Here is a 24,051-nt window from a genome sequence, read left to right on the forward strand (position 1 = left end):
GCTCAGAAAGTCGGAAAGAGATCTGCTCCTGGGGACTCCTGCTCGCCCTTTCTTTGGAAGTGAAGCTGAACAGAGGGAGGCAGAATGCAGCACAGCCACTCTTCTCCGCACCTCCTGGACACCCCCGGGGCAGCCCTGGCACGTCTCAGGAGACCTGGGGGGGTGTAAACATTATTTACTTTAACAAAAAAAAAAAAAAAAAAGGGGGGGAAAACAAAAAAAAGTAAATAACCACAGTGAAGAACAGTAATTTGAAAAACAGAGGATGTTGGTTGTTATAGTTGAATTTGAACAAACTAGAGTCGGAAATAAATTCACTAATTATTTATTAAGGCAGGAAAGCAAAACCAGCGCGCTGGGTGGCCGGGGAGTCGCAGCTCCATCCAGGCTCGCAAATTCCGACGAGTAACACAGCCCTTTTATTCTCAACTTCAAGGCCGGTTTAAGCAAACAGTTATGCTCTCAGTCCCGTAGCAAGAAGCTGTACATTACAAAACTAAACTATTTTTACACTAAAGTCTAGACAAAGACAAATGAGATTATGGTTTAACATTGGCCTTGAGAAGGTACATCTCCAACCTCATGGTTAACAGTTAACTCTTTTCTCACCAGACAAAACATTCTCAAATCTGTTACAGCAAGATCATTCCTTTTGTTAAAAACCCCTTTGATCAACAAATTACCCTTAGTTACTTATTACATTGGTTAAATCCTTACAAAGTTACCAAAACGTGCCCTTGCGCAAAGGAACAGGCACCATAAATTTGTCAAGCCAGAGCACAGCAAGGCAAGCTCAAGGAGAGCCAAATGGTTAATGAGACTAAAGAAGAAATTACTGTAACTGTGTATGAACTACCATAACTAGCTGTAAGAGGGCCCCAACTAATCAGGCCCCCTGCCCACGGAACACCGGGGTGGGACCGAACAGAACCGCAAACGCTTGTTTGTGTGAATCATTGATTTAAAGAATTAAGTCAAAATTTCTAAGTGACCAAGTATCCTTTATTGGCAGCGCACTGGATGCACGGGGGATCCTTCCGCCTAACGTGCATGTCTAAAGTAACTAACTACCTTGTATTTATACAATAAAACAATGAATATTCAATTGATTAATATACATATTCATTATCTAACCCCGCCTACTCTCACTTCACATGTTAATAAGCTTATCAGTCTTTTGCGCCTGCGCAAATTCCTCCAGGAATTGTGGGCAGGGGTCTCCGGGACGTGGGCGGTGGTCTCTGGGAGGAAGGCTGTAGGTCTTCCTCGTGGTGTTCTTTTCACCTTTGCCTGGTATGTGATGGTCTTGCAAGCCTGCAGTGTTCCTTTCGGTCTGAGCTAATTTATGTCCTGATCGACCGTCTGTTTCTTCTGCTTGTTTCTTTTAGTCACTCCCTCTAGATAACTTCTAAACAGGCCCCTTGTCAGAGAAAGTCAGAGAAACAGACTCCCTCTTTCATCAGTTATTTCATTAATTATTTCTTTCAGACTATGGTTACATGACCCAATTACTATACCTACATTCTTTGAGTAAATATAAGTTCTTAGCCTTGGTACAGGGCTGTACAGAGGATTTCATAGCAGCTTTTGTTGTGCAACTGCTAGTTTCATTAGAATATATTTCTTATATTCATTATATTTTAACTACAAGGTTTATTCTATCCTAAAGTGAATTCATACAATACCATCGCTCCGCACCGGGTGAAGGGGGTGCCCGCTCCGTACGCGGCCGCTCCCCCGGCCCGCGGGCCCCGCCGGCACCGCGCAGGCGCCACGAGCAGCGCGGCCCGAGCCGCGCCACCGCGCCTGCGCACGCCCCGCCCGCCGGAGCCCGCCCGTGACGCCCTCGGCGGCAGCCCCGCACGGCGGGCGCTCCCCGGCCCGCCCCGCCCGCGGCACCGGCGTGGGCCGCTTCCCCGCGGCGAGGCACAAGGGCGGGCCGCCCGCTGGGAGAGCGGCGGCAGGCACCGCGCCCCGTCCGGTCCTCCCGGCCAGTGCGGTGCCGGTCCCCGCCCGCCCCGCCTGAGGGATCGGCGGCCGCGGGCCGCGCCGTCCCCGTGGCAACGGCCGGAAGGGGCGTTCGGAGGCGGGCTCGAGGCCGGAAATGACGCCGCGGCTGGCGCGGAGGCGGTGGAGCCGGGCCGGAGCCATGTCAGCGGGTGGCGGAGGGCAGCGCGACGCTGGGGCCGCGGGCGGGTGAGGCTGGGCCGCGGGCGCCCCCGGGGAAGGGCCTTGGGGCGGCGGCTGCGGGGCGTGGCGGGGCCTGGAGCCCCCGCGGGGCGGTGGGCTGCGGCCGGCGCTGAGGCCTCTCTCTCTTCCAGGCGCCGCAGTAAGTGGGACCAGCCCGGCCCGGCCCCCGCCTTCCTTCTCCCTGGTACGGCGCCGCTGCCCGGGCGCCCCTTTCCCGGCGGCGGCGATGGCGGCTCGGCTGTGACGGGCTCCGAGAGCTCCGCAGCCCCCTCTGGAGCGCTGGATGCGGCCGCCGCCGTGGCCGCGAAGATCAACGCGATGTTAATGGCCAAAGGGAAACTGAAGCCGGCGCCCAACACGGCGGACAAGGTGGGGGCAGGAGGGGCGGCGGGAGCCGTGCCGCGCCGGTGGGTCTGCCGGGCCCCGAGGGGATGGTGAGGGTGGGTGTCACGCCAGTTTTCGGGAGACCCGCGACCTCTTTTTGTCGGAATAGCTCCCGAGGAGACAGGAAATGGGGGAGGTTTGCTTTATAAAGTAGGATATAACAAAAAACAATCGGAAAACCTTTTTTTAAAATTTCTTTTCAGAGTAGCAGAAAACAGTGGTGTAGCACTGATGTCGGTCCTGCTGCTCTTCTGTAAAGCTTAACCAAAGCAATCGGTGGGAAGATGCTAAAGTTTTTTTCTGAAGTGTTTTCTAAGTCATACAGCCAGTTTAAAACCTGCTGTCTAAACCAGCCAGTTTAAAATACGAGACCAAGTTATTTTCATGCTTAAACAAGTTACCAGCAGGAGCCAGATTTCCAAGTTCTAAACAACTTGAGCAGCTCTGGTCAGCCCTGGCCTGAGCCTTGGTCAGCCCTGAGGTGGTCATGCAGTTGGACTGTGATTGTCCTTGGTCCCTTCCAGTGGAAGCTTTCTGTTCTAAAGCAACTATAACTTAAAGCCTGTTTTCCAGTTTCTGTGACAGGAACAGTCTTGCGTTTCTGTATGTTATTAGCCTGTGCTAGAGCCAAGTTTAGAAAGCTGTTTTAGGTTTCCTTCCAAACTTGTTCAAATATAAAGTTAACAAGAAGAGTATGTTTTCATGGCACATTGTGTTTTCTTCTTCACATGCATAGCATTGATTGGACTGCTCATTATGTTCAAAGGGTTTGCCTTTTGAGGCAGCATCAGAATGAGTATTCATTTGGATTTATTCACAGATAATATGAGAAAGAGTGGCAAATGTGCCCAGCCACATGTTTACCATCATTGGTTGTCTGCAGTTTCTGTATCCAAAATGATTGTTACAGCCTTTTCAGTTCATGATGTTTAAGTAGCAAGTTTTTCTTTGATTATTGCTATCAGCTCTGCTGGGTGGTTTTACATTGTTTGCTGCATCATGGTGTCTGTTCCTCAGTACTTGACATCTGTCTGAGGATGTGAAGTTTTTAGTGTTGAAGAGCCCATGGCTTGGTTTCAGGAAGCCTCCTTAGTCACACCAGATGGACGTGAAGTCTGTTCACTGACTGGCAGTTTGAGACACCTAAAAGTTTGAAGATACCCATAAGATGGAAGAATGAGATATCATAGTTTTTTTCATAAGCTCTGGCATCCTGTGACAAATTGTATTGCTGTGGGAACTTCTTAACCAATTAATTAATTTGCAAATGGGATTGTTTTTCTATTGCACATGTTGCTTTTGTTAGGAAATGTTCAGTGATAACATTTCCAGAGTAATTAACTCTGATGGCATTTCAGATTGTGAGCAAATAGAAATTAAAGAACCTGCAGGTTATTGAATGTAATCTCCCCCCCCTTCCCCCCCTTTAACCCTTTAACGTGTGGAGGTAATGGAGAAATAGAATGCATGTACAGTGCATTAGACCTATGTCCCTCTATAGCTGCCTTCTGGCTCTCATGCAAGTGCCATGCTTCATGTGACATGAGTGGATGGATGGATACCTTTTGTATGTTACTGGAAGGTTCTCTTTTTATAGAGTCTTGTCTTATGTTTATTTCCCCAAAAGCATTTTGAAATTTTTAGAAGAATGTATTATCTAGTTCTCTGTATGTGGAAAAAGCTATAAGGTTTTCGTTGTAAGTCCAGCTCTTTCGCCATATCTTCTGAATCTGTTTGTGACTTTTTCTTTCTTAGCACTTAGATACTGACTCAAAATATTTTGCCCTTGCTTTAAAAATGAAGGGGGGGGAGGGAGGGGAGTAGTGTAATTGTAGTGTGGATGAGTTTAGATCTTGAACAGGATTTCTGAATTCCATGTCTGTGTAAGGGGAGTAGAGAGAAGTATGAATCAAATGTTTTATTAGTCTCTCAGATTTCTGTCAGAGATGGCAATTCAAGTGTAGGATGCCTTGGTTTCCATTTGAGCAACTTCACTGGTTCCCTTTAGAGAACAGAAACAGTAATTATATTAAAATGTGCTGAAGGTAAAACTAGTGTTTTTATTTGGGCTCAGGGTTGTGAAGAGGTAGATTATTAAACAGTAGATACAATGTTCTTTCTGCTAATATTTGTAAAGCTTTTGGGTTCAACAGCTTTAAGGGGAGAGTGGAAAGGATATTCCCCTCTAGAGTACTGGGGTCAGTTTGTTTGTTACATCACTTGTTGCTGCTTTCCAACCACTGGTCTTTTGCAATGGTTGTCTTTGAAGCTGCAGGCGCTGGGAAAAGGTCCGGCTACAAGTAAAAGCAAAGATGACCTTGTGGTAGCAGAGGTAGAAATCAATGATGTCCCCCTTACGTGCAGAAACCTGCTAACGAGAGGACAGACTCAGGATGAGGTATGTTCAGGATCTATGTCCGATTGACAGCACATTTGTACCTGTTTGTAAGGTGAAAAGAGCTTGCAATAAACTATATTTGGTGATTGTTTCCCCTCTTTACAAAGCTCGTGGTGTTCTCTAGGACACTTTGTTTAGCAGTTCATTGGATTGTTCGATAAAATGTCATGTGATGAGGTGAGGTAGTATCCTTTAGCAGGCACCATTCGTTCTCTTTCCACTTTGTTAATGGCTTCTGGTCTTTTCATGCAAAAAATGTAGCTTAAACAACTTGAGGGGGGGGGGGTTCTGTGTGCTTTGTTTATTACTGGTGAACTTGTCACTGGGTTTTTTAAATTGTTTATAGATAAGTCGACTGAGTGGAGCAGCTGTCTCTACTCGAGGGAGATTCATGACTGCAGAAGAGAAAGCAAAAGTGGGACCTGGGTTTGTATTTCTTTTTTTTGGGGGGTTTCTACTTTCTTTTTTTCCTCATTGGGTGGGTAAGTCGTGGGGCTTTTTTGTTTTTCTTGAGCTGTGTCACCTTTGGGCACCCGAGCAAACTGACTATTGAGTGTTTCAAATGTGTTTACCATTATGATAGTACTGCCTGCATAGCTGCTTTCCTACCTGCTTAATATTGTAAGGGTGAAATAAAAACCAACCAAACAACAGAAGTTGACAGATCAGACTGCTGAATTTCTTCCAACTGAATGCTACACAGGAACTCTTGTGTGTTTTGTTGAGAGCGGGCAACTTTCCAATGAGAAAGAGAGCTAATGTTTCATAGACTTGGTGCTTCTAGTTAGTTAACCTTTCATGTGAATAAGCAAATTAAAGGTTTCAGTGATGTAACTTTAATAAATCATCATGTAAATAACTTCTGAATCTTTTTAGTTTTCAGTGCAAAGCTTTGCTTAATGAGCACTATGATATTCAAGGAATATATGTACACTTCCTTATTTGAAGAGTATTTCAAATCTGTATGGAAGACTTTGTGTGTCTAGATGACTGTAATATAATTAGATTGAATCCATTATTGTATGTTCTCTGTAGGTTTAATGAAATGTTTGACATTTCCTTTCCAGAGATCGTCCTTTGTACCTTCACGTCCAGGGTCAGACACGGGAGTTGGTTGACAGTAAGTGTACAAAGCATTCTTCTTTTTCCTCTCCTTATTTGTGATGAAGGGGTTTGACTAGAGGGCTTTGTTATGACTGGTATGGATTTGTGCTATAAACATCTCGGTGTTGATAAGAGACCCCATTTAAATGCTGATCTTAAGGTCTCTGCTCCAAACTACCAAAGGTGCTGTGTACTGCACTGGTCAAGAAACTGAAACTTTAGATAGAGTATGAGGAAAGTAGGGGGGGTGAGCAGGGTTCCTAGGCAGCTGCAGCTCTTGTGTATGAGTTTATTTACTGATCGCATGCTGAGATCCCATTACAATAGGTGTGTGACAGGGAGACCTTCCCTTTAATGTACAAGTATGGATGTTTCTCGTGAAATACCTACATTTCCATTAGAAGCACAAAGAGCTACTGTCTTGCTTATGCCTGCTGGCGAAAAAAAAACCCTATAAACTGGGTGTTCAGTTGTTCTGTGTATCAGTTCCATGAGCTTACCCCAGTTGTCTCTCAAAACTGGAAGCTGCCCACTTGTATCTACCTTGATTTCCACAGCCTGTAAACCATTTTTTGCATGTTAGTTTGCTCCTTCATGCAGATGTAAATTCTATACAGGGTTAATGCAAATGCTGGAAAGTTTACTAAAATGTGTGGGCTGACACTGCCCATCTGCATATATTAGCATAAGGTTTATCAGGGTGAGAGTGGAGAAAGAACCCTGATGCTTGCTGCCATCCTTTGTGATCCAGTCCCAAAATGCTAATGTTGCGCTGTGCTGTCAGGTGCAATCTTTTTGCCTGTAGATCTGCTGTCACAGAACATGGGAAAGTAGCCTAGTCATTTCATGATTTGGTTAATCTGCGTAGTTGACAAGGGCTGAAGCATAAATGAATTTTATGTTCTGTCGACTAGGAGCTGTTAACCGAATTAAAGAGATAATTACTAATGGAGTAGTGAAAGCAGCCACAGGTTCTAGCCCAACGTTCAATGGAGCTACAGTTACTGTCTATCACCAGCCAGCCCCTATTACTCAGTTGTCTCCAGCAGTTGGCCAAAAACCTCCGTTCCAGTCAGGGGTGAGTAATTCACTTACGTGAATTTCATCAAATATCACCGATTACAAGATTTACCTATTATGAAGTCTGCATGTAGTATGCCATTTATTTAAAAAACCAAACAAACCACAAAACAAAAAAACACTCCAAAAAATAAAAAAAACCCCAAACCCTTGCATGTTGGGAAAACTGGAGGACTAATGAGACCGAGTCTGAAGAGTGAGACTTGGATGACAGTAGCCTCCTAAAAGAAAAGGGATGGAGAGAGCAGTCCTACTTACAGCAGAGCAAAGGGCTGACTGTGCCATCTGACAACTTAACTGTTCTGATGTGTCATAGAAGTAAGATTTCTGGCTTCCAGTGAAATGATCCTAATTCTTGGAGTGAAATAATAAGCTTTTACTGTTACGTTTACAGATGCATTATGTTCAGGACAAGTTATTTGTTGGTCTGGAACATGCTGTACCTACATTTAATGTGAAGGAGAAGGTGGAGGGGCCTGGTTGCTCTTACTTGCAGCACATTCAGATTGAAACGGGTGCCAAAGTCTTTCTTCGTGGGAAAGGCTCAGGTTGCATAGAACCGGCATCGGGCAGAGAAGCTTTTGAACCCATGTACATCTACATCAGGTATGAATTGGGTTTTTTGAAATAATATCCCAGTGACCAGTCATGAATGTAGCTTAATGTTTAATCAATGTGGGGAATTCTTAATTGCAAATATCTTTGCTGATTTTTATTGTAGTAGAGATCTCTAAAGTGATAAAGATATCAGCCATATGGTGATGTGATACGAAGTGCTATTTGGTTATAAGGTATTGCTTTTATTGGGAACACAGTAAAGTTGTGTTCTTGGGCTTGGCTTGTGATGTTGAGCTTTAAGGGAAGAATACAAAATGCATTGACCGATCAAGTCGGTGTTCTGTGCTTTTTCCTTGTATTTAGACTAACCTGAATTTTCATGTAGAAAATAAATACTCACCACTTTTGTTCACAATTGTGCTAAATAGCTGTAGAGCTGCTAGAGTCCTGTTAAGGTGACTGATCGCTCATTAAAGGGATAAGATCTGACAGCAGGTTGCTGATGAAATTTGGCAGAAACATTTGTTTATGAGGTATTTTTTTGTATATGTTTTCAGTCACCCAAAGCCAGAAGGTTTGGCAGCTGCTAAAAAGCTGTGTGAGAATCTATTGCAAACTGTGAGTAGCTCTTACAAATACGAGGTTTCAGAGTCTCTCATAGCTTTAGCGTGTGCCTGGCTAATGATTTTTTTTTTTATGCTTTCGGCAAAACTATCCATGTGTTCTGACTTGCTAATAGGTCTTCCCTTTTAAGTACTACTGTCTTTTTTGTACAGTGAATAAACATCTCTCAGGGTGGAGCTTTAGTAGTGGAATTTCAGGGAAAAAAATTGCAAATGCTTCCTGAGCAGACCTGGGGTGGGGGGGCAGGGAATTGTCTGACTGTATGCAAACATAAAGGAATCCTGCTTTTTTCTGGTTGCTGTAGCTTCCCTTCCTTTAGCTTTAAATGTTGTCCAGAGCCATGCTGTCTGCTTTATCTTTCCTAAAGTGATTGTTGTACCAAAAAAACTTCAGAAAATGTCTCAGGTGTACACATAGAAAATTAGTTTCTCAGCTTTTCTGATATCATGCAAATTGAGTAAAATCCTGTGGGACAGTCTTTATGTTATTGTTGGTAATTGAGCATGGGCTACAAAGCCTCTTTTGAAAAATATATGTAAGCTTTTAGATTCTTTGGCTTTGAGTATTTTGTCTCTACTGAAGTAATTAGTTTGCCGCTGTTTCCTGTGATTATCCTGTATCTTAATGATTCTGTCACAGAGACCAGCAGGATTAGTGGGATGTTCAGTGGGGTTTTGGTCGGTGGGTTTTTGTTTTCAGTTTTTGTGTTTGGATTATTGCTGGGTTTGTGCATAGTATGTTCCGTAATCAAAGTCTCCTTAGTTTTATGAGGAAACACTGTAAGATGTCTTTTGCCTGCAAAAGATTAATACAATAAATAGATGTTTACTGTCTAATCTTTGACGATTCTTTGTAGGTTCATGCTGAATACTCCCGATTTGTGAATCAGATAACCACTGCAGTACCCTTAGCAGGTAAACCTCAGCAATAATGAAGTCTTTGGCATTGCATTCTGCAGAGCTGTACTTAAAATTAGTTTTGTGGAATTTATTTACCTGTGGAAGCCTTTTAATTTAAGTCCTTCAGTTGAAAAAGAGTCCAGTTTCTTTTACATTTGGTAATTAAAATAGATATTTTTGTGACTAACTGTATTGAAGATGACCCTTTTTTCCCCCCTTTCTGTCACCAGGCTTCACACAGCCTGCTGCTATAAACAGCGTACCTTCACAGCCATCGTATTACCCTTCCAATGGGTACCAGTCTGGTTATCCTGTTGTTCCCCCTCCTCAACAACCAGTTCAGCCACCATATGGTGTACCAGGCATAGTACCACCCGCAGTACCATTGGCACCTGGAGTTATAACAACACTACCTACAGGAGTTCCACCTGTGCCAACACAGTATCCGATATCTCAAGTACAGCCTCCAGCCAGCACTGGCCAGGTACTGCCACAGATTATTTGTCCTATAGTTGTCAACTTATTAAGCTGTTTCTTTGCTAGCAATAAAATACTTAAAGTAGTTCCAGAGGAGGACGACTTCTTTAAGGCATGGGGTTTGGGTTTTTTTGTGGTTACTGCTTTGCTGATGTTTCTGTCTAAGCAACTGAATTGTTGGGAAGGCTGCTTCGTACTGCGTTTTTCATATTATAGCCACCTGTTAACATAAAGATTAAACAAGTATTTTTACTTACAGAATGCTTCCACCTCAAACTAATCACTGTCTGTAACTCAGATGCATTGAACCTACATAGCTGCATCACAGCCTGTGACGACTCTTCACAAAAGGATATTTGTAGGGAGTGGTCACTTGTTGAAGTGTATTTCCTTTTAGCTTCTCTTAGGTCCTGCAAAGAGAAACTAGTTGTGTGTTCTACTCCTATGTATGAAACTCTACACTGAATTAATATTTTATATGCATATTATAAAATTTTTTTTTGTGTTTTTTTTTTAACTGCATGCCAGAGTCCACTGAGCGGTCCTTTTCTTCCTGCTGCCCCAGTAAAAACAACCATGCCAACTGGTGCACAGCCACAAGTCCAACCCCATCCCCAAGGTCAAAAGAGACGCTTCACTGAGGAACTACCGGATGAGAGAGAGTCAGGACTGCTGGGATATCAGGTGGAATAAAATCAGCAATTTTACTTCATTCACCAAAATGGAACTTGGCTGGACAGATACTGTTGTTAGCACAGTTTATTTGGCAGCAGTCATGCAAGACCTTTGACAGACGGCAGCAGTTGTTACAAAACATCGGGGCCACGCTTTGGTTTCTTTGAGTGGATGCACTGTTCTTAAACTGTGACTTGGCTCATTGGCAGCTTACTTTCCTTACCCTCAGTCTTTTGTGGAGACTAGCGGTGCGTTCAGGTCAAAGAGATGGCAATAGCGTGTTACTAGTTAGTGTAAAGGGAGATTATTTTGGGTTTTGATTGTTGGTTTTTTTTGTAGGATGTTAGGGTGGGCTTCTTTGAGGGGTGGGAGGGAAATATGGCAATAACTTCCAGATTTTCCCATTTACCTTCCTTGCAGGTTGCACTTGAGAGGATTTCAAGAAACCTAGTTTTAAGAGATTGACTTTTTTTTTTTAGATAGCAAATAATAGACAGTTGACTTTGAAGAACTCAAAATTATTTTTATTAGACTTGTGTGTGAGAAAAGGGAGTTTCTGCAGATGCTTCTCTGATGACATACCCCAACTCACAGGCAGACACCCTTAATAAAAGCTTTGCCTAGAGACAAGGGGGAACTGCCTGTATGCTAGACCTAATATTAGTATCTCGAGCAGAGTTTATGTGGCATGAGGTCCATATACTATTCAGAATGAGCTGATTGAAGAAGTAATAAGTTGATCTGTGAACTAAGCAGCTATCTTTACTGTCCTGAACTACTGAAAAGGTGGAGTAGGTGGTGAGGTGCCTTCCATATTGGTGCTCAGGCATGTTTCTTACTACATTACCCTCAGTATTTTTAGGAGAAAGCATTTTAACGATGCCGATTAGTGGTTTCTTCTGCTAGTTGGCAGTATGCTCTGAAAAGTTGGGTTTCCTATCATTATCATTAAGGAGCTATAGCTTATGTTGTAGTTGTAGATTTGCTAATGCCGTGTGTTTTTCTGCTCATAGCATGGACCCATTCATATGACTAATTTAGGTACAGGCTTCTCCAGTCAGAGTGAAATCGATGGAGCCGGATCGAAGCCAGCAAGTTCCTCAGGAAAGGAGAGAGAGAGGGACAGGTGAGGGACAAAAGAATTATGTTCAGGTCTTTTGTGGTTCTGATAGAAAGCTGATTTCAGAGGGAATCGGTACTTCTGTGACTTGTGGGTTGGGAGAGGTGTTTGGTTTTGGAGGGGGGGAACGGGGTGGTGGGTGTCTTTTTAAGGTGAAGGGGTGCAAGGGTAACCTTTTCGTGCTACCTAATGAAAATAGCTTAATTTCCACTCCTCCCTAAGTCTGTATGCTCTTAATTTGAGTCTGGTATTTTGTCCACCTTCTTGGGATAACAAAATATCCTTGTGAAATAGGTTATTACTTACACTTTAAATGATTCCAATCTTAAAACAAATCTGAAGAAGTTGTAAACATGAAATTTTGCGGCCTGAAGTTTCAGAGAAAGATTTACTTGATAGTTCCTTTTTGTTTTCTGGTCATTATGAAATACATCAAAGGCATTGGTAAAGTTTTTTATGTTCTTCATGTTGTGTGTAGTTCTAAATTCAGCATAGCTATTTGAAGTCATCAGGCATCACTGCTGCTCTTTATGCACTCCAGTACATTAAGCCACAAAACTGCTGGGCTTGCACTTTATTACGTAGCACTATAGCATGGTTTAGGTCGCAAGGGACCTTTAAAGATCATCTAGTCCACCCTGTCTGCCATGGGGAGGGACACCTTCCACTAGAGGATGTTGCTCAAAGACTTGTCCAACTTGACCTTCAATACTTACAGGGATGGGGCATCCACAACTTGTTTGGGAAGCCAGTGGAAAATAATTTCTTCCTTATATCTAAACTAAATCTGCCCTCTTTTAATTTAAAACCATTACCCCTTGTCCTGTCACTACAGGCCTTGGTAAAAAGTCTCTCCACCTTTCTTATAAGCCCCCTTTAGGTACTGAAAGGCTGTAATAAGATGTCCCCAGAGCCTTCTCTTCTTTGGGCCAAGCAACCCCAACTCTCTCAGCCTCTTCTCATTGGAGAGGTGTTCAGCTTTCTGATTGTTTTTGTGACCCTCCTCTGGACCTGCTCTTAACAGGTCCATGTCTTGTGCTGAGAACCCCCGAGCTGGATGCAATGCCTCAGGTGGGGTCTTGAGAGCAGAGCAGAGAGAGAAGCTTGCCTGCCTCAGCCTGCTGGCCATGCTGCTTTTTGTGCAGCCCAGAACATGGTTGGCTTTCTGGGCTGCATGCACGTGTTGCTGGCTCGTGTCCAGTTTTGTATCTACCAGTCCTTTGCCGCCGGGCTGCTCTCAGTCCCTTCATCCCCCAGCTGGTGTTGATGCCGGGGGTTGCTGTGACCCAGGTGTAGGACCTTGCACTTGGCGCTGTTGAATTTAGTGAGGTTTGCGTGGGCCCACTCCCGAGGCCTGTCGGGGTCCCTCTGGGTGGCATCCCTTCCCTCTGAGGTGTGGACTGCACCATTCAGCTTGGTGTCGTCCGCAGCCTAGCTGTGGGCACATGCGATCCTGCTGTCGATGTCATTGATGAAGATATTAAATAGTATTGGTCCCAGTATGGGCCTTTGAGGGATACCACTTGTTACTGGTTTCCACTTGGACATTGAGCTGTTGAGTGTAACTCTTTGGATGCAGCTATCCGGCCAATTCCTTACCCATCTAGTAGTCCATCCATCAAATCAGTCTCTCCTATTTAGAGATGAGGAGTTGGGGGGACGTGTTGAAGGCCCTACAGAAGTCCAGGTAGGTGATAGTAGTGCTCTTCCCTTGTCCACTGATGCAGTCACTCCATCATAGAAGGCCACTAGATTAGTCCAGCAATTAAACTCCGCAGGCCAAGGACTGAGTTGTGGATTTGTGTGCTGTTACCTTTGAGTCTTTGCTGCTTTCAAAAAAGAAAAGTAAGGTCTTGCGTTGTTTTAAATAGGCAGTTGATGCCTCCGCCAGCTTTTCCTGTCACTGGGATGAAATCGGAATCTGAAGAAAGAAATGGTGCGGGGTCTTTACCAGGCAACCATGGTGAGTGCAATGAATAAAATACACGTGTAAGCCAAGTTTCCTTTCCCAAATGAGTTTGCAATGGTCTTAACAATTGTTTAAATTGGTGATTTTTTTTTTTTTGGCTGTTCCCTATACCACATGTTGAAGTGAAAAGCAGACCATATTGCACTTCCCTAAAATCACCTCCGTTTGCTGTGATTGTGCACACATGCTTCTCTTAAAACTTTAATAAATACCTGTATGAATGAGAGTGTAATTAAGGACTAAAGATGGATGGTTTTGACCCGTCAGTCAGCTGAGGCACAGAATCTCATAGGATTGTTTTGTAACACGGATATCATGTGGCTTTACATTGTGAACAGCTATCTCTAGAGGCACTAAGGAGTGTCGGTGGGAGTTGTGGTTCAGGTGTGTATTTACAGACATGAGTTGTATCTGCAGACAACAGAAGTGCTGTCAGATTTCATCCTTCCATAGGGCTGTCATACATCAAGTGTTTGCGATTTGGTAAAACGTGTAATCGTTTTAACTCTCCTGGTAGTTCAGTGCCTTTCAGGTCTGCAGGTACATCACGTTAGCCTGTTTAACCTTAGTTTCTCTGCAGTATTGGTCCCAGAGGTTGCTCTTCTGTTAGCTTTCTTTTGAACAAAATTTCTACTTTTCTTTACATATTTATCTCTTTAACGGTGAAATTGTCATCGCTTAGACCCATTTGCTAACTTTACTTTTTTTGTGTGTTTCTTTCTTCTTTCTCTGTTCTCTTACATGGTTCTGATGGATCACATGTGCTGTTGCTGGTGCTGTTTCGTGTGGCCTTCGACCTTGGATGACCATTGGCCTTGTGACCTCAAAATGGTGTCCAACTAACAATTTACAATTAACGTCTTTTTTTATTAACTCATTTTGGGGCATTTTATCTCTTTATTTTTATTTTTCCTTCTTGGGGGCCGGGGGGATTGTTTTGTTTTCCCCTCCTAGATCATCAAGCTAAGAAGATGAAAACTGCAGAAAAGGGCTTTGGATTAGTGGCATATGCTGGAGACTCATCAGATGAAGAAGAGGAGCATGGCGGCCATAAAAACGCAAGTACTTTTTCACAGGGATGGAGTTTGGGGTACCAGTACCCTTCCTCACAACAGCGAGCTAAACAACAGATGCCATTTTGGATGGCACCGTAAAAGCTGCAGAAGAGTTTTCATTCATCTTCCCCCATCTTCACCCCCCCGCCCCCTGTCTAGCAATAATGCATGTATATTACAGAATGAATTTTGAAAATATGCATTGTTTTTACATTTGCAGAAGCTAAAGGTTCAGTATTCCCCCTTGAAAGGGCTCCGTTATTTTTTAAATCCTTATTTCTGCAGTGAATTTGGCAATTAAAAAAATATTTGAAATAGTATTCTGACAGGGCTAGTCCCTTATACAGTGGGGGAAGTACTGTAAAGAGGAACAAGGGAAGCCTGTCGGTCTGCATTTCCCATTTTTCCAGGATAACTTACAAATGGAAAGTGTCAGCCATGCTGACTTCATTCTATACCTGGTGTTCGTATTTTGAGTGTTCCTGCTGTCAGCCCGTGTTTGCAGTCCCGTTGAGCTAGCGGTGGCCCCGGCTTCAATGTTTGGACTTTCAACAAAGGAAAGGAATATACAGTAGCTCTGAAAAACTTGAAGATTGCATTTCCTAAAACCTCTTAATTTGTTTTTACCTTAAGCATCCTGTAACTCAGCACTTTTTTTTTTCCTTTAAGATGTGGTTTTACTAATCCCACAACTTCTCGTTCTAGCCAGATGTCAGGGCGGGGGGATGCTCAGGTTTTTGGATGGGTTCATCTTGCCGCTAATCCCCAGGTGGACTTGGCACTGTAGCACTGGTACTTAATCTTCTCCAGTCACCCCTGGATTCATTCCCATTCAGCAATTTGGCCGGAACTCCTCCACCTGAGGTTCGCCCTCTTCTCATAACTCATTCACTTACTTGATTCTACCCCTTCTGTTTCACGGTGGTTTAACAACGAAAAAGCAACCGGGTCCGTGTGGCACCAGCGCCGGAGTGCAAGTGTGGCTCTTGCCTCGAAGCGCAGAAGTGGAACCTGGGAATAAGTCGTTGTATTGTTTACGGACACAAACTGCAACACGGGCTTTCTTGGTGGGGTGGCTGTTGCAGAAAGAACTCTTTTTGTAGGGAGAAGTGGTGCATGGGACTGCTGTGAGGTGCTGGTCAGCTTTTGAGACGGGAGAAATAAGTTTTCAAAACTGGGGAGGTGTGTGTTGCTGCACACTGAAAGACCTCGCTGGCTCACTTGTACAAATATTGTCTTTCCTATGTGTTGTAAATAATTAGAACCATACTTTCATTATAAATAAATGTATAAATATTCTGCTGCTTGCTGGTTCTTTGTGGGTGAGGTTGGACCGCGGCGCAGTCAGAGGGTGGGTTTTGGGGAGCAGATGCGGGAGCGGCCTCGGGCCGGGCGCGGGCGCCGCGGGGCTTTTTTGGCCCCTCCGGGCCGCCGTCCGAGCCCCGCCCTGCCGCCGCGGCCTGGGCGTGGCGCGCGGGGCCGGGCCGCTCGCGGGCGGTGGAGGAGCCGCCGCCATTTTGGCGTCGCTGCCTCGTCCCGCAGCGCGGCCGGTGGGATGCGGCGCGGAGCAGCCTGACGGTGAGGCGGGGGGCGGCGGGGCAGGGCCCGCGGCGCAGGTACCGGTGCTCACGCTCTCGTCTCCTCCCCAGCGGCGGCGGCTCCTGCGGCGCTGAGGAGATGGATTCCGGCGCCCGCCCGGGCGGCGGCGCCCCGGGACAGTCCCGCGAGTACAAGCTGGTGATGCTGGGCGCGGGTGGCGTCGGCAAGAGCGGTGCGTACGGCGGGGGCGGCCCCGGCGGGCCGTGTACCCCCCCGGCTCTGGGGCGACCCATGCGTCCTGCTGGGGCGGCCCGGGGGGGACGCTGGGGCATCCCGGGGGAGAGCGCTGGGGCGGCCCGGGGGGGACTCTGGGGCATCCCGGGGAGGTAGCGCTGGGCCGGCCCGGGGGGGACGCTGGGGCATCCCGGGGGAGAGCGCTGGGGCGGTGCGGGGCCCGGCTCTGGGGCAGGCGGGGGGGCGCTGGGCCCGCGCTGCCCCCCGCGTTCCGCCCGCACCCGGCCCATGGGGCTGAGGTTGTTCCACCCGCCGGGGCTCCCGTGGCGGCCCCGGGCCCCGCTCCGGGCGCGGCGCCTCTTGCCGGGTTCGGGTGTGTGCGGGGGGGCGCCGGGCCGGCCGCGCTGACCCGGGCTGCTGCGATTGTGCCTCTCGTTTGTGTCTCCAGCCATGACCATGCAGTTCATCAGCCACCGGTTTCCAGAGGATCACGATCCCACAATTGGTGAGGAAAATCCCTCCTTTCTCCTCCCTGCTGCTCGCGCCCTCTCTGAGCAGGTGAAGCTGCTGGGGGGCCGCTCCTTTAAAGTCCTCAGTGAAAAGAAAGCTTTACGTGTGGCTGTAGGTTGAGGACCCAGGTCCCTAAAATCACTAATTTCAAAGGTATTAAGAGTCTTGAGGCTGCCGTGAGGGCTGGGATATGTGAGTTTTAGATCCTTAACTTTGCTGTCACAGCCATTCAGGGTATGCGCGCTCTGTATTTGTTTGTGCATTGGCAGACAAGGATGAAAACCTGCTTCTAAGTGATTATTACTTGTCTATTAAAAAAACCCCTAGTCTCCTTGCTGTAGCTCAGCCCTGCTTAATCAGCTCTCTGCTTAATTAATACATCTGACAGGCCAAAGTGTGCTCTGTTTTAGAAATTGGGAGGAATGGAAATGCTTAACAAGTTACTGTATTTCTGAATAAGTTTTGCAGCGACTCTAAGGGAAGCCTTAGCCTACAGTTATGCTGTCAAAGGAAAAGCGGGAAAAGCAGCCAGCTTCATGTTGAAAGCGTGCTGTTGTAGTGTGGGAGTGCTGACTGAGAGGGACACGATAGTTACTGTCTTACAGCTAAGAAGATGACAATTGGTGTGGCCAGTTCTCCTGAATCACGGGTATTTTCTGGCTTTGAGAAAAACTTAATGCTCTTACTCTGTCCTTTCTACCAAGGTGTCCAAAATTAATTTATAGGATGTGGCCACATATCTGCCAGAAATAGCGTGTACAATAGCATGATTTTAGCAAACAGTTGGGAGGATACTAAATCACACCAGGACAATTAAAAATTGATTTTTAATTTGTTATTTGTTAAGCAAAGATGAGACTCATGTGGTATAGTAATATTGCCAGATTAGGTTCTTGTAGCGTAACATTTTCTTTGTGAATTGATGACTAATGAGTATTGCAATTGTATTCCAATCTCATTCTTTCTGACGTGCCGTGGATCACAGAGGATGCTTATAAAATCCGAATACGCATCGATGATGAACCTGCCAATCTAGATATCTTGGACACAGCAGGGCAGGTATGTGAGTAATAATCAAATTGGGAGGATGTAAAGAAGTCTGTAATGGTCAGGTGTAGGGACAGAACTCCTGTAAAAGTATGCCTGTCTTTTCTTTCAAAAATTTTTTGAGCTCTCTTACTTCTTCTAAGCATTATATTGCTTTTAACATTTGTAACATACTGTCTCTAGGTAGGCAGCTCAGGTGGTACTTGGGTTTCACGTAGTGCTTTCTCTTTTGCACCTTGCTGTTCATGATCAGCAGGCAATTGGCTGATCAGTGACGTGTTAGTATGATTTCTATAGCAAGAGAAACTTGGTGTCGATCCCATACATACATGTAACAGGACAAGAAGATAGATGACCAGCTTGTTTACAAGAGTTCCTGTGCAGCTGGTTTTGGAATGCATGTTGTGTTTCCCATTCAGAGCAAATTAGGCTGTCATTGTATTTGTGCAATTGAAATGTAATTGTCTGTTTCTAGGCAGAGTTTACGGCCATGAGAGACCAATACATGAGGGCTGGCGAGGGATTTATCATCTGTTATTCAATCACAGACCGGCGCAGTTTCCATGAAGTGCGTGAGTTCAAACAGCTAATATATCGTGTTCGACGCACTGATGACACTCCCGTGGTCCTGGTGGGAAATAAATCTGATCTGACACAGCTACGGCAGGTAAATGGCCGAACAGAGGCTCATAACTACAAGCTACTTCTGTTGTAAAATGCAGTAATACGAGAGGTTATGCTCTTGTAATTGTTTTGCTTCTTCACTATATAGCAAGATGAACAGTAGAGAAGTACTTGTTTAATCCTGAATGTGTCGAATAACCAAACGCGTTTAGCAGCCGCCAAAGTAAAGTCTTCAAGTTGATGCTTTGGGTCTCAGCTGCTCTTGGTTTTTGGTTTGGTTTTTTTTTTTTTTTCATTCATGAAAGGGGATACTGTTAATAGAGACTTAGCATTCTGTAAACCACTTGCAGATAGTAGTACAAATTGCAGATGCAAGTGCTCTAGAAATGGAGAACTTGGATAAAAATGGACAGAAAGGAAAATTAAGAAAACAGTAACTGCTGTCTGTGGGAAGACAATTTGAAGCAGAGCTTCACTTGAAGGGAATGTACTTTGGAAAACAAGTTCCAGAGGTGCTCTCTGTATACCTGGAATTAGATGAATTTTCAGTGTGCGTTGTAGCAGGAAAATTAGGGTGACTGGTAAAACACCCGTGCTAAAAGATGTATAGAATGAGGAGCAAGTGTTGCTTTTCTGTGGCCTCAGCAAGGCTGGTTTTAGGGTTTGTGGGGTTTTTTTGGAAGGGTTTTGCTTGGTTCTGGGTAGTAGTTTGACAAACATCATAATTTTGACCAGGTGAAGGAAATACTCTTAGTTTACCAAACTGACAAATGCTTGGCTTAGGGCTGAGGACAGCTTGTGTTAGGCAACTTCTAGATTGGACTCCAAGAAAAAAATACTCATTTGAAGGACATTGCTGTTTCGTTAGTGTCCAGAAGAGTCTCTTGCAGATGATTGCATTGCTAGAGTAGCAGTGAGTGAAAGTGAAAGAAAAACAGGTTTGTGGAGAAAAATTTAGAGGTCAGTGGAAACGGGCTGTTCTGGAATTGGGAGGGTGCGTGCACAGTTAAAGAGAAGCAGAGCAAGAAACGGTAAAGAAATAAAACTTCCTGGGTTTGGCTTTCTTGACAAGCGTGAACATTTTCTTTCCCCAGGTCTCCAAAGAAGAAGGCTCTGCTTTAGCACGAGAATTCAACTGCCCTTTTTTTGAAACTTCAGCTGCATACCGTTACTATATTGATGATGTATTTCATGCTCTTGTGCGAGAAATCCGCAGGAAAGAAAAAGAAGCAGTAATGGCAATGGAAAAAAAATCAAAACCGAAAAGCAGCATGTGGAAAAGACTGAAGTCACCATTTAGAAGGAAGAAGGATTCGGTCACTTGAACAAAGAGAATTCCTCTGCAAAACAAAACCAAACCTGTGAACAGCCATTTGTAACCAAAGCAGTTTAGTGACAACATTTTGACAGCGTGTTTTAAACCTGATGGGACTTTTGTGAGGGAACGCATTACTTTTACCAATTATTTTTGTTTAGAATTATATTCCCTTAATTTTGGGTATTTAATTTCAGACACAGTAACAGTTATACTTTTGTTCTGTCCATTTTTTTACTGGATCCAGCAAATGTTGCTTGTATGACATTGGTTACAAATGCTGATAGGTTTATGTCCCTGCACTTTGAATGTTTGTCTTTGGTCACTGCGTGCTGGAAGCTGAATTGTGTTAAAATATTGCTGAAGTTCTACCCAACCTAACTTAATTAATTTTTTTCCTAGTTGTTTGCACCAGAAAATTTTGCTGCTCTCCGGAACAGTAACCCACATCACGAAAGGTGGCTATTGAGGTTGTGCTGAAAAGTAGTTTACAAAGTGTGTGTCGTGACTAGCGGCCACGGCTGTGTATAGGTGTGAGCAAAACTGTGCTAGAGTTCTTGTGTTCTCATTGAATAGATTTTTTTTTCCATCAGAAGTAATGTGGAACACTTGTACAAGTTTATCTAAACTATCATAATCAGCGGTGTTGTAGGTGGGATTCTAAACAAGTCAGAAAAAGCAAATTATGGTTCCTATGGCAGCTATAACTTGGCAACAGCACATGAATATGTAGCATTTTCCTACTGTATATAGCATTTACTGTGTTGCCATAGCATGTGTAATTTAATGCTGTAGGTGCTGCAGAAACCACAGCTTTGAATTTTCTGACTTGGTTGTTAAAAATCGTAGCTGTAACGGTGCGCTGGCTTATTTATTTACATTCAGTTTTATGCTCTTGTCTTAAAAGGAGCCAGTATCTTTGTTAAGTAGAAGTCTCTAACATAGTAATTTCAAATTATTCTATGATAACTACTTTGTAGAGAAAATGACTGATACTGAGGTATCTGGGCCCAGAATTAATATCCCTAGTACCGGTGAGATTGTTCCAGTGCAGTCTTAAAAGCAGAATTGCTCGTGCAGTGGAAGGAAGCAGTTAGCTGGGCACGGTGACAGTCCTGACATTCGCCACATCCCTGACCTGACGCACGCAGGCGGTCCAGGTAGCGCAGGTGCCGGTTTTTTTATGCTCGACAAAGAACAGTCTGGTGAAGAAAGTGCTGCTGAGGCAGACCCGGCATACGGAGAGAGATTCTCTGCTTTCCAGCTGATTAACATACACATCACTTAGAGAATTTAAATCCAGCAGAGAGATGGATGTCTAGTGTTCCTCTGGAATTTTTTTTTAGTAATAGAACAAATGTAGGTAACTCAGACATGGTTAATGCAAATTTCTCAGAGAATGAAGTGCCTAGAATCCTTCTGTTTAAGAGTGAAAGTGCTTAGACTAAGTGTAGCATAGCGTCTGTTACTCTCCGATCACCTGTGTCAGTAAACGTTAATCTTACTGATCAAAACTCAGACCTGCAATGCCAGTCTTGGTGCGCTGCATGTGCTAATGCAGTCAAAACTGAAAATTCATCTGTAAAAGGATTAGTACAAGAAGCGAGGGTGGCAAATGTATAAACTTAAGCTTTTTTTCTTGTTAAACTCCTTGTTGCTTAAGATACAACTGGAAATTCTGTGCCTGTTGGTTTTAAGAGTATTTTCTTTGTGTAAGATTTAGCAAACCCTTACAACGAGAAATTTGGAGGGGGCTTAAATTTTGTATTCTGTTTGTGGCTGAGCAGCTAAACATTTAAATTAGTTTCTGTTTCTCATTTCCTTCCAGTGCTCCAGTGTTACACTACACTGGTAATAATCACACATATTGTGATTGAAAAAGGCTGAGAATGATTCAGGTTGTTCAGAATTTAAGACCTCTTTTATGTTAACTGTGCGAGCAGTTGTGTGCGTCTTGTCAGTAGTTACTGGTTGAGGACCAAAAGCCCTCCTCCTCATTCTCTGTTGGGATTAAATGCTGTCTATAACTCAGATAAAAATCCTAGGAAAACAATCTAGCAGAAAGTTTGGGGAGAAGAAGGAGGCAACAGATAAGAAGTTGCTCTAAAAGCAGTTGCTGATTCTGTCACGTTAACAATTATGCCAGACCAGCCTTCGGAAATGCTGAATGGGGGCCTGGGGGTGATCACAAGTTCTCCCTGTGTTTTTCCTTGATACAGTAAGTTAACATGGGATATTAGCCAGCCTCCTACATTCAGAGTTTTCAGATAATGTGTAAAGGTAACCTGTCAGCCGACTGAAAGCTGTATTGGGACTATTTTAACTTCTAAATAACTGATGTCTGTGCCTTATGTGATCCCTTCAATGCAATTTAAGTGTTTACTAATGCCTTTGTGAGCCTGTTGCTTATAGAATTATTACATCAGAACAGCAGCACTTTTTTTACACAGTGTTATTCAAAAAGAGTTTTATTTTTGTCATGTATAAATTTGTACACAGAATTGTTTTATTTGACACAATATATAATTTTTAATACAAACATTTGCATTTGATGTTGTAATCTGTGGTATCTAGTGTGATGGGCAGGGGGCTGTTCAGCCTGAGGGTGCTGAAGAAGGAAAACTTGTGATGTGCTTGTAAATTATGTTGGAAAATCCTTACCTTGGTTGGAAAAAAAAAAGGGGGGGGGGAGTTAGTATGTTATGTTTAAGTGGTGCAAAACCTAAAACTTTGTGGTGCTGAATAGTTTAAATATGATCTGGATGTTTTGCAGCTGTATTGTGTTACCGCCGCATGCTCTGCGTCGGGTGCGTTGACATCCCAGGTTTTAGCTGTGACCAGGGCAGTAGCAGCTGCGTGAGGCCAGTGTCTGCATCTTTGAGTGCTGGGGCACGGGCTGAAGCATTCCCTCTGTGCCTGCCACTGCCTCGGTTTCTCTGTGCGTTGGTGGTTTGCATTTTATTATCCTGTACTATATATAGATACTGTATTTGTACTTTGTAGAAGGCAGCTGTGTTTAGAGTCCTTTGGGCCGTTGGTATAGTTGCTGTTTTTTCTTCCCTTCAGGTTTTTATGCTGAAGCCAAAGTTGCCAGGTGTCCCTCGTGCTCTGACTAACGACAGGCTGCTGCCATCGCTGGCGCTGGGTTAGACAGGATCTCGCCTTGTAGCATCCTGTGAGTGACGGTCCTGCGGCCGAGGATGGAACGTTTTCGCTTCTGCGCGCAGCATCAGCATCTCCTAGCACGTTTACCAGGTGCTGGCTAGCAGCATCCCCAGCTACCATCTCTCATAACTTCTTAGTCTTGCAAGAATTGTCTCATGGCTTGCAGCAGTAACTCTGTTGTGTGATTTTTCCAGTCTGGAGCAACGCTTCGCGTTGTAGTGGTTGTGGCAGTACGGTCCCTGATCGGGTTTACGGCTGTAACTCTTTTCCTGTCTAAACAGATGAGTCGGCAGGTAAATCTCGCCCTGGTTGATGGCCTGGTACGTGTTACCTGCTTTTGCTTTCATGAGGAAGCCTCTTGGGACTGTAATTTTGGGCTAAATGCAAGATTCCTAGAAGGGTAACTCTTACATGTTACAGCCATGAATCATGTACGTGGCATGTGGTTTGGTTATCCTTCCTTTATACCTCACGTACCAGAAGTAACACCTCTGGCCATCACCACCTGGCTGACGAGTAGAGGTGAGTTTAAGGCGCACTTCAGAAGCTGCTCTTTATCCAAGAAGCTTTAAAAAATTAGAAATCAGTGAAAACTTGGTAGGCTAGGCCTGCATGATGTTTTTAGCAACATCAAATGACTTCAGGGTATTTTATGAGTAGTAGTAAGTGATACAAGAGCGATAGCTTTGGTAGCGTTACTTTCTTCCTGCGTGCTGTTTTTTTGCCCTGTTTCCAGCCAGTCATTTAATGGTGCAGCTCCTTTCTAAGCCTGCTAGGAAGTACTCCGGGTTTGCCTGGCTTTGACTACCTCAAAAGCCGTGCTCTATCACAGCTCGCTCTGTTTTGCAGACCAAGAATACACTGAACACCACGGGCTTAGCGCGTGTTCTCTCGGGGCTTCCCAGTAACCCGTCTGCTGCAGACGCTGTTGCCTTGCTCATGCTGCTTTCGGGTTTCATCATTTTTCAGAGTTGACATTCCTTCTTCCTCCAGGACAGCTTTGCTTGAGAGTCGCAGGTGAGATCCAAACAACGCAAATACGGTTCACCAGCTGCTTCACCCCCCACCTACCCCATCCTGTGAT

General features: G+C 44.6%; 2 protein-coding genes and 1 non-coding gene across 6 annotated transcripts; all 3 read left to right on the top strand.

Moving 5' to 3' along the window:
* Nucleotides 1–1,984: 1,984 nt before the first annotated feature.
* On the top strand, nt 1,985–15,832 carry KHDC4 (KH domain containing 4, pre-mRNA splicing factor). Of its 4 annotated transcripts, none has more exons than XR_008819087.1 (14): nt 1,985–2,196; nt 2,322–2,559; nt 4,844–4,972; nt 5,319–5,398; nt 6,040–6,092; nt 6,991–7,154; nt 7,551–7,762; nt 8,272–8,332; nt 9,195–9,252; nt 9,468–9,721; nt 10,243–10,398; nt 11,431–11,515; nt 13,381–13,472; nt 14,433–14,477. XR_008819087.1 is itself a non-coding variant. In XM_056322526.1 (14 exons), the coding sequence occupies exons 1-14, from the start codon at nt 2,105–2,107 to the stop codon at nt 14,630–14,632; spliced, it is 1,902 nt and encodes a 633-aa protein (XP_056178501.1). In that variant the 5' UTR covers nt 1,985–2,104; the 3' UTR covers nt 14,633–15,832. The 4 variants fall into 4 exon arrangements, 3 of the variants coding, with proteins under 3 accessions (XP_056178501.1, XP_056178502.1, XP_056178503.1); XM_056322526.1 differs by having other exon boundaries at nt 11,403–11,515; nt 14,433–15,832; XM_056322527.1 differs by having other exon boundaries at nt 4,850–4,972; nt 11,403–11,515; nt 14,433–15,832.
* Nucleotides 7,322–7,450, top strand: LOC130141636 (small Cajal body-specific RNA 4). The gene has a single exon (XR_008819103.1). It is a non-coding gene; the product is annotated as a small Cajal body-specific RNA 4 (non-coding RNA).
* A 143-nt stretch (nt 15,833–15,975) lies between the features above and the next one.
* Nucleotides 15,976–22,354, top strand: RIT1 (Ras like without CAAX 1). Its single transcript, XM_056322540.1, has 6 exons — nt 15,976–16,111; nt 16,183–16,304; nt 16,755–16,811; nt 17,802–17,875; nt 18,339–18,530; nt 19,582–22,354. Exons 2-6 carry the CDS (start codon nt 16,211–16,213, stop codon nt 19,810–19,812), a joined length of 648 nt encoding a protein of 215 aa, XP_056178515.1. The 5' UTR covers nt 15,976–16,111; nt 16,183–16,210; the 3' UTR covers nt 19,813–22,354.
* Nucleotides 22,355–24,051: the final 1,697 nt, after the last annotated feature.

The sequence above is a fragment of the Falco biarmicus genome, chromosome 19 (genome assembly GCF_023638135.1).
Source record: "Falco biarmicus isolate bFalBia1 chromosome 19, bFalBia1.pri, whole genome shotgun sequence".
NCBI lineage: Eukaryota > Metazoa > Chordata > Aves > Falconiformes > Falconidae > Falco > Falco biarmicus.

Excerpts from the sequence above, each read along its gene's own strand:
- KHDC4 (XM_056322526.1), top strand. The coding sequence starts at position 2,105 with ATGACGCCGCGGCTGGCGCGGAGGCGGTGGAGCCGGGCCGGAGCCATG. Across the intron at positions 7,155-7,550 it reads AACCTCCGTTCCAGTCAGGG|ATGCATTATGTTCAGGACAA; the intron begins GTGAGTAATTCA and ends TTACGTTTACAG. Across the intron at positions 7,763-8,271 it reads CCCATGTACATCTACATCAG|TCACCCAAAGCCAGAAGGTT; the intron begins GTATGAATTGGG and ends ATATGTTTTCAG.
- RIT1 (XM_056322540.1), top strand. The coding sequence starts at position 16,211 with ATGGATTCCGGCGCCCGCCCGGGCGGCGGCGCCCCGGGACAGTCCCGC. Across the intron at positions 17,876-18,338 it reads TCTTGGACACAGCAGGGCAG|GCAGAGTTTACGGCCATGAG; the intron begins GTATGTGAGTAA and ends GTCTGTTTCTAG. Across the intron at positions 18,531-19,581 it reads ATCTGACACAGCTACGGCAG|GTCTCCAAAGAAGAAGGCTC; the intron begins GTAAATGGCCGA and ends TTCTTTCCCCAG.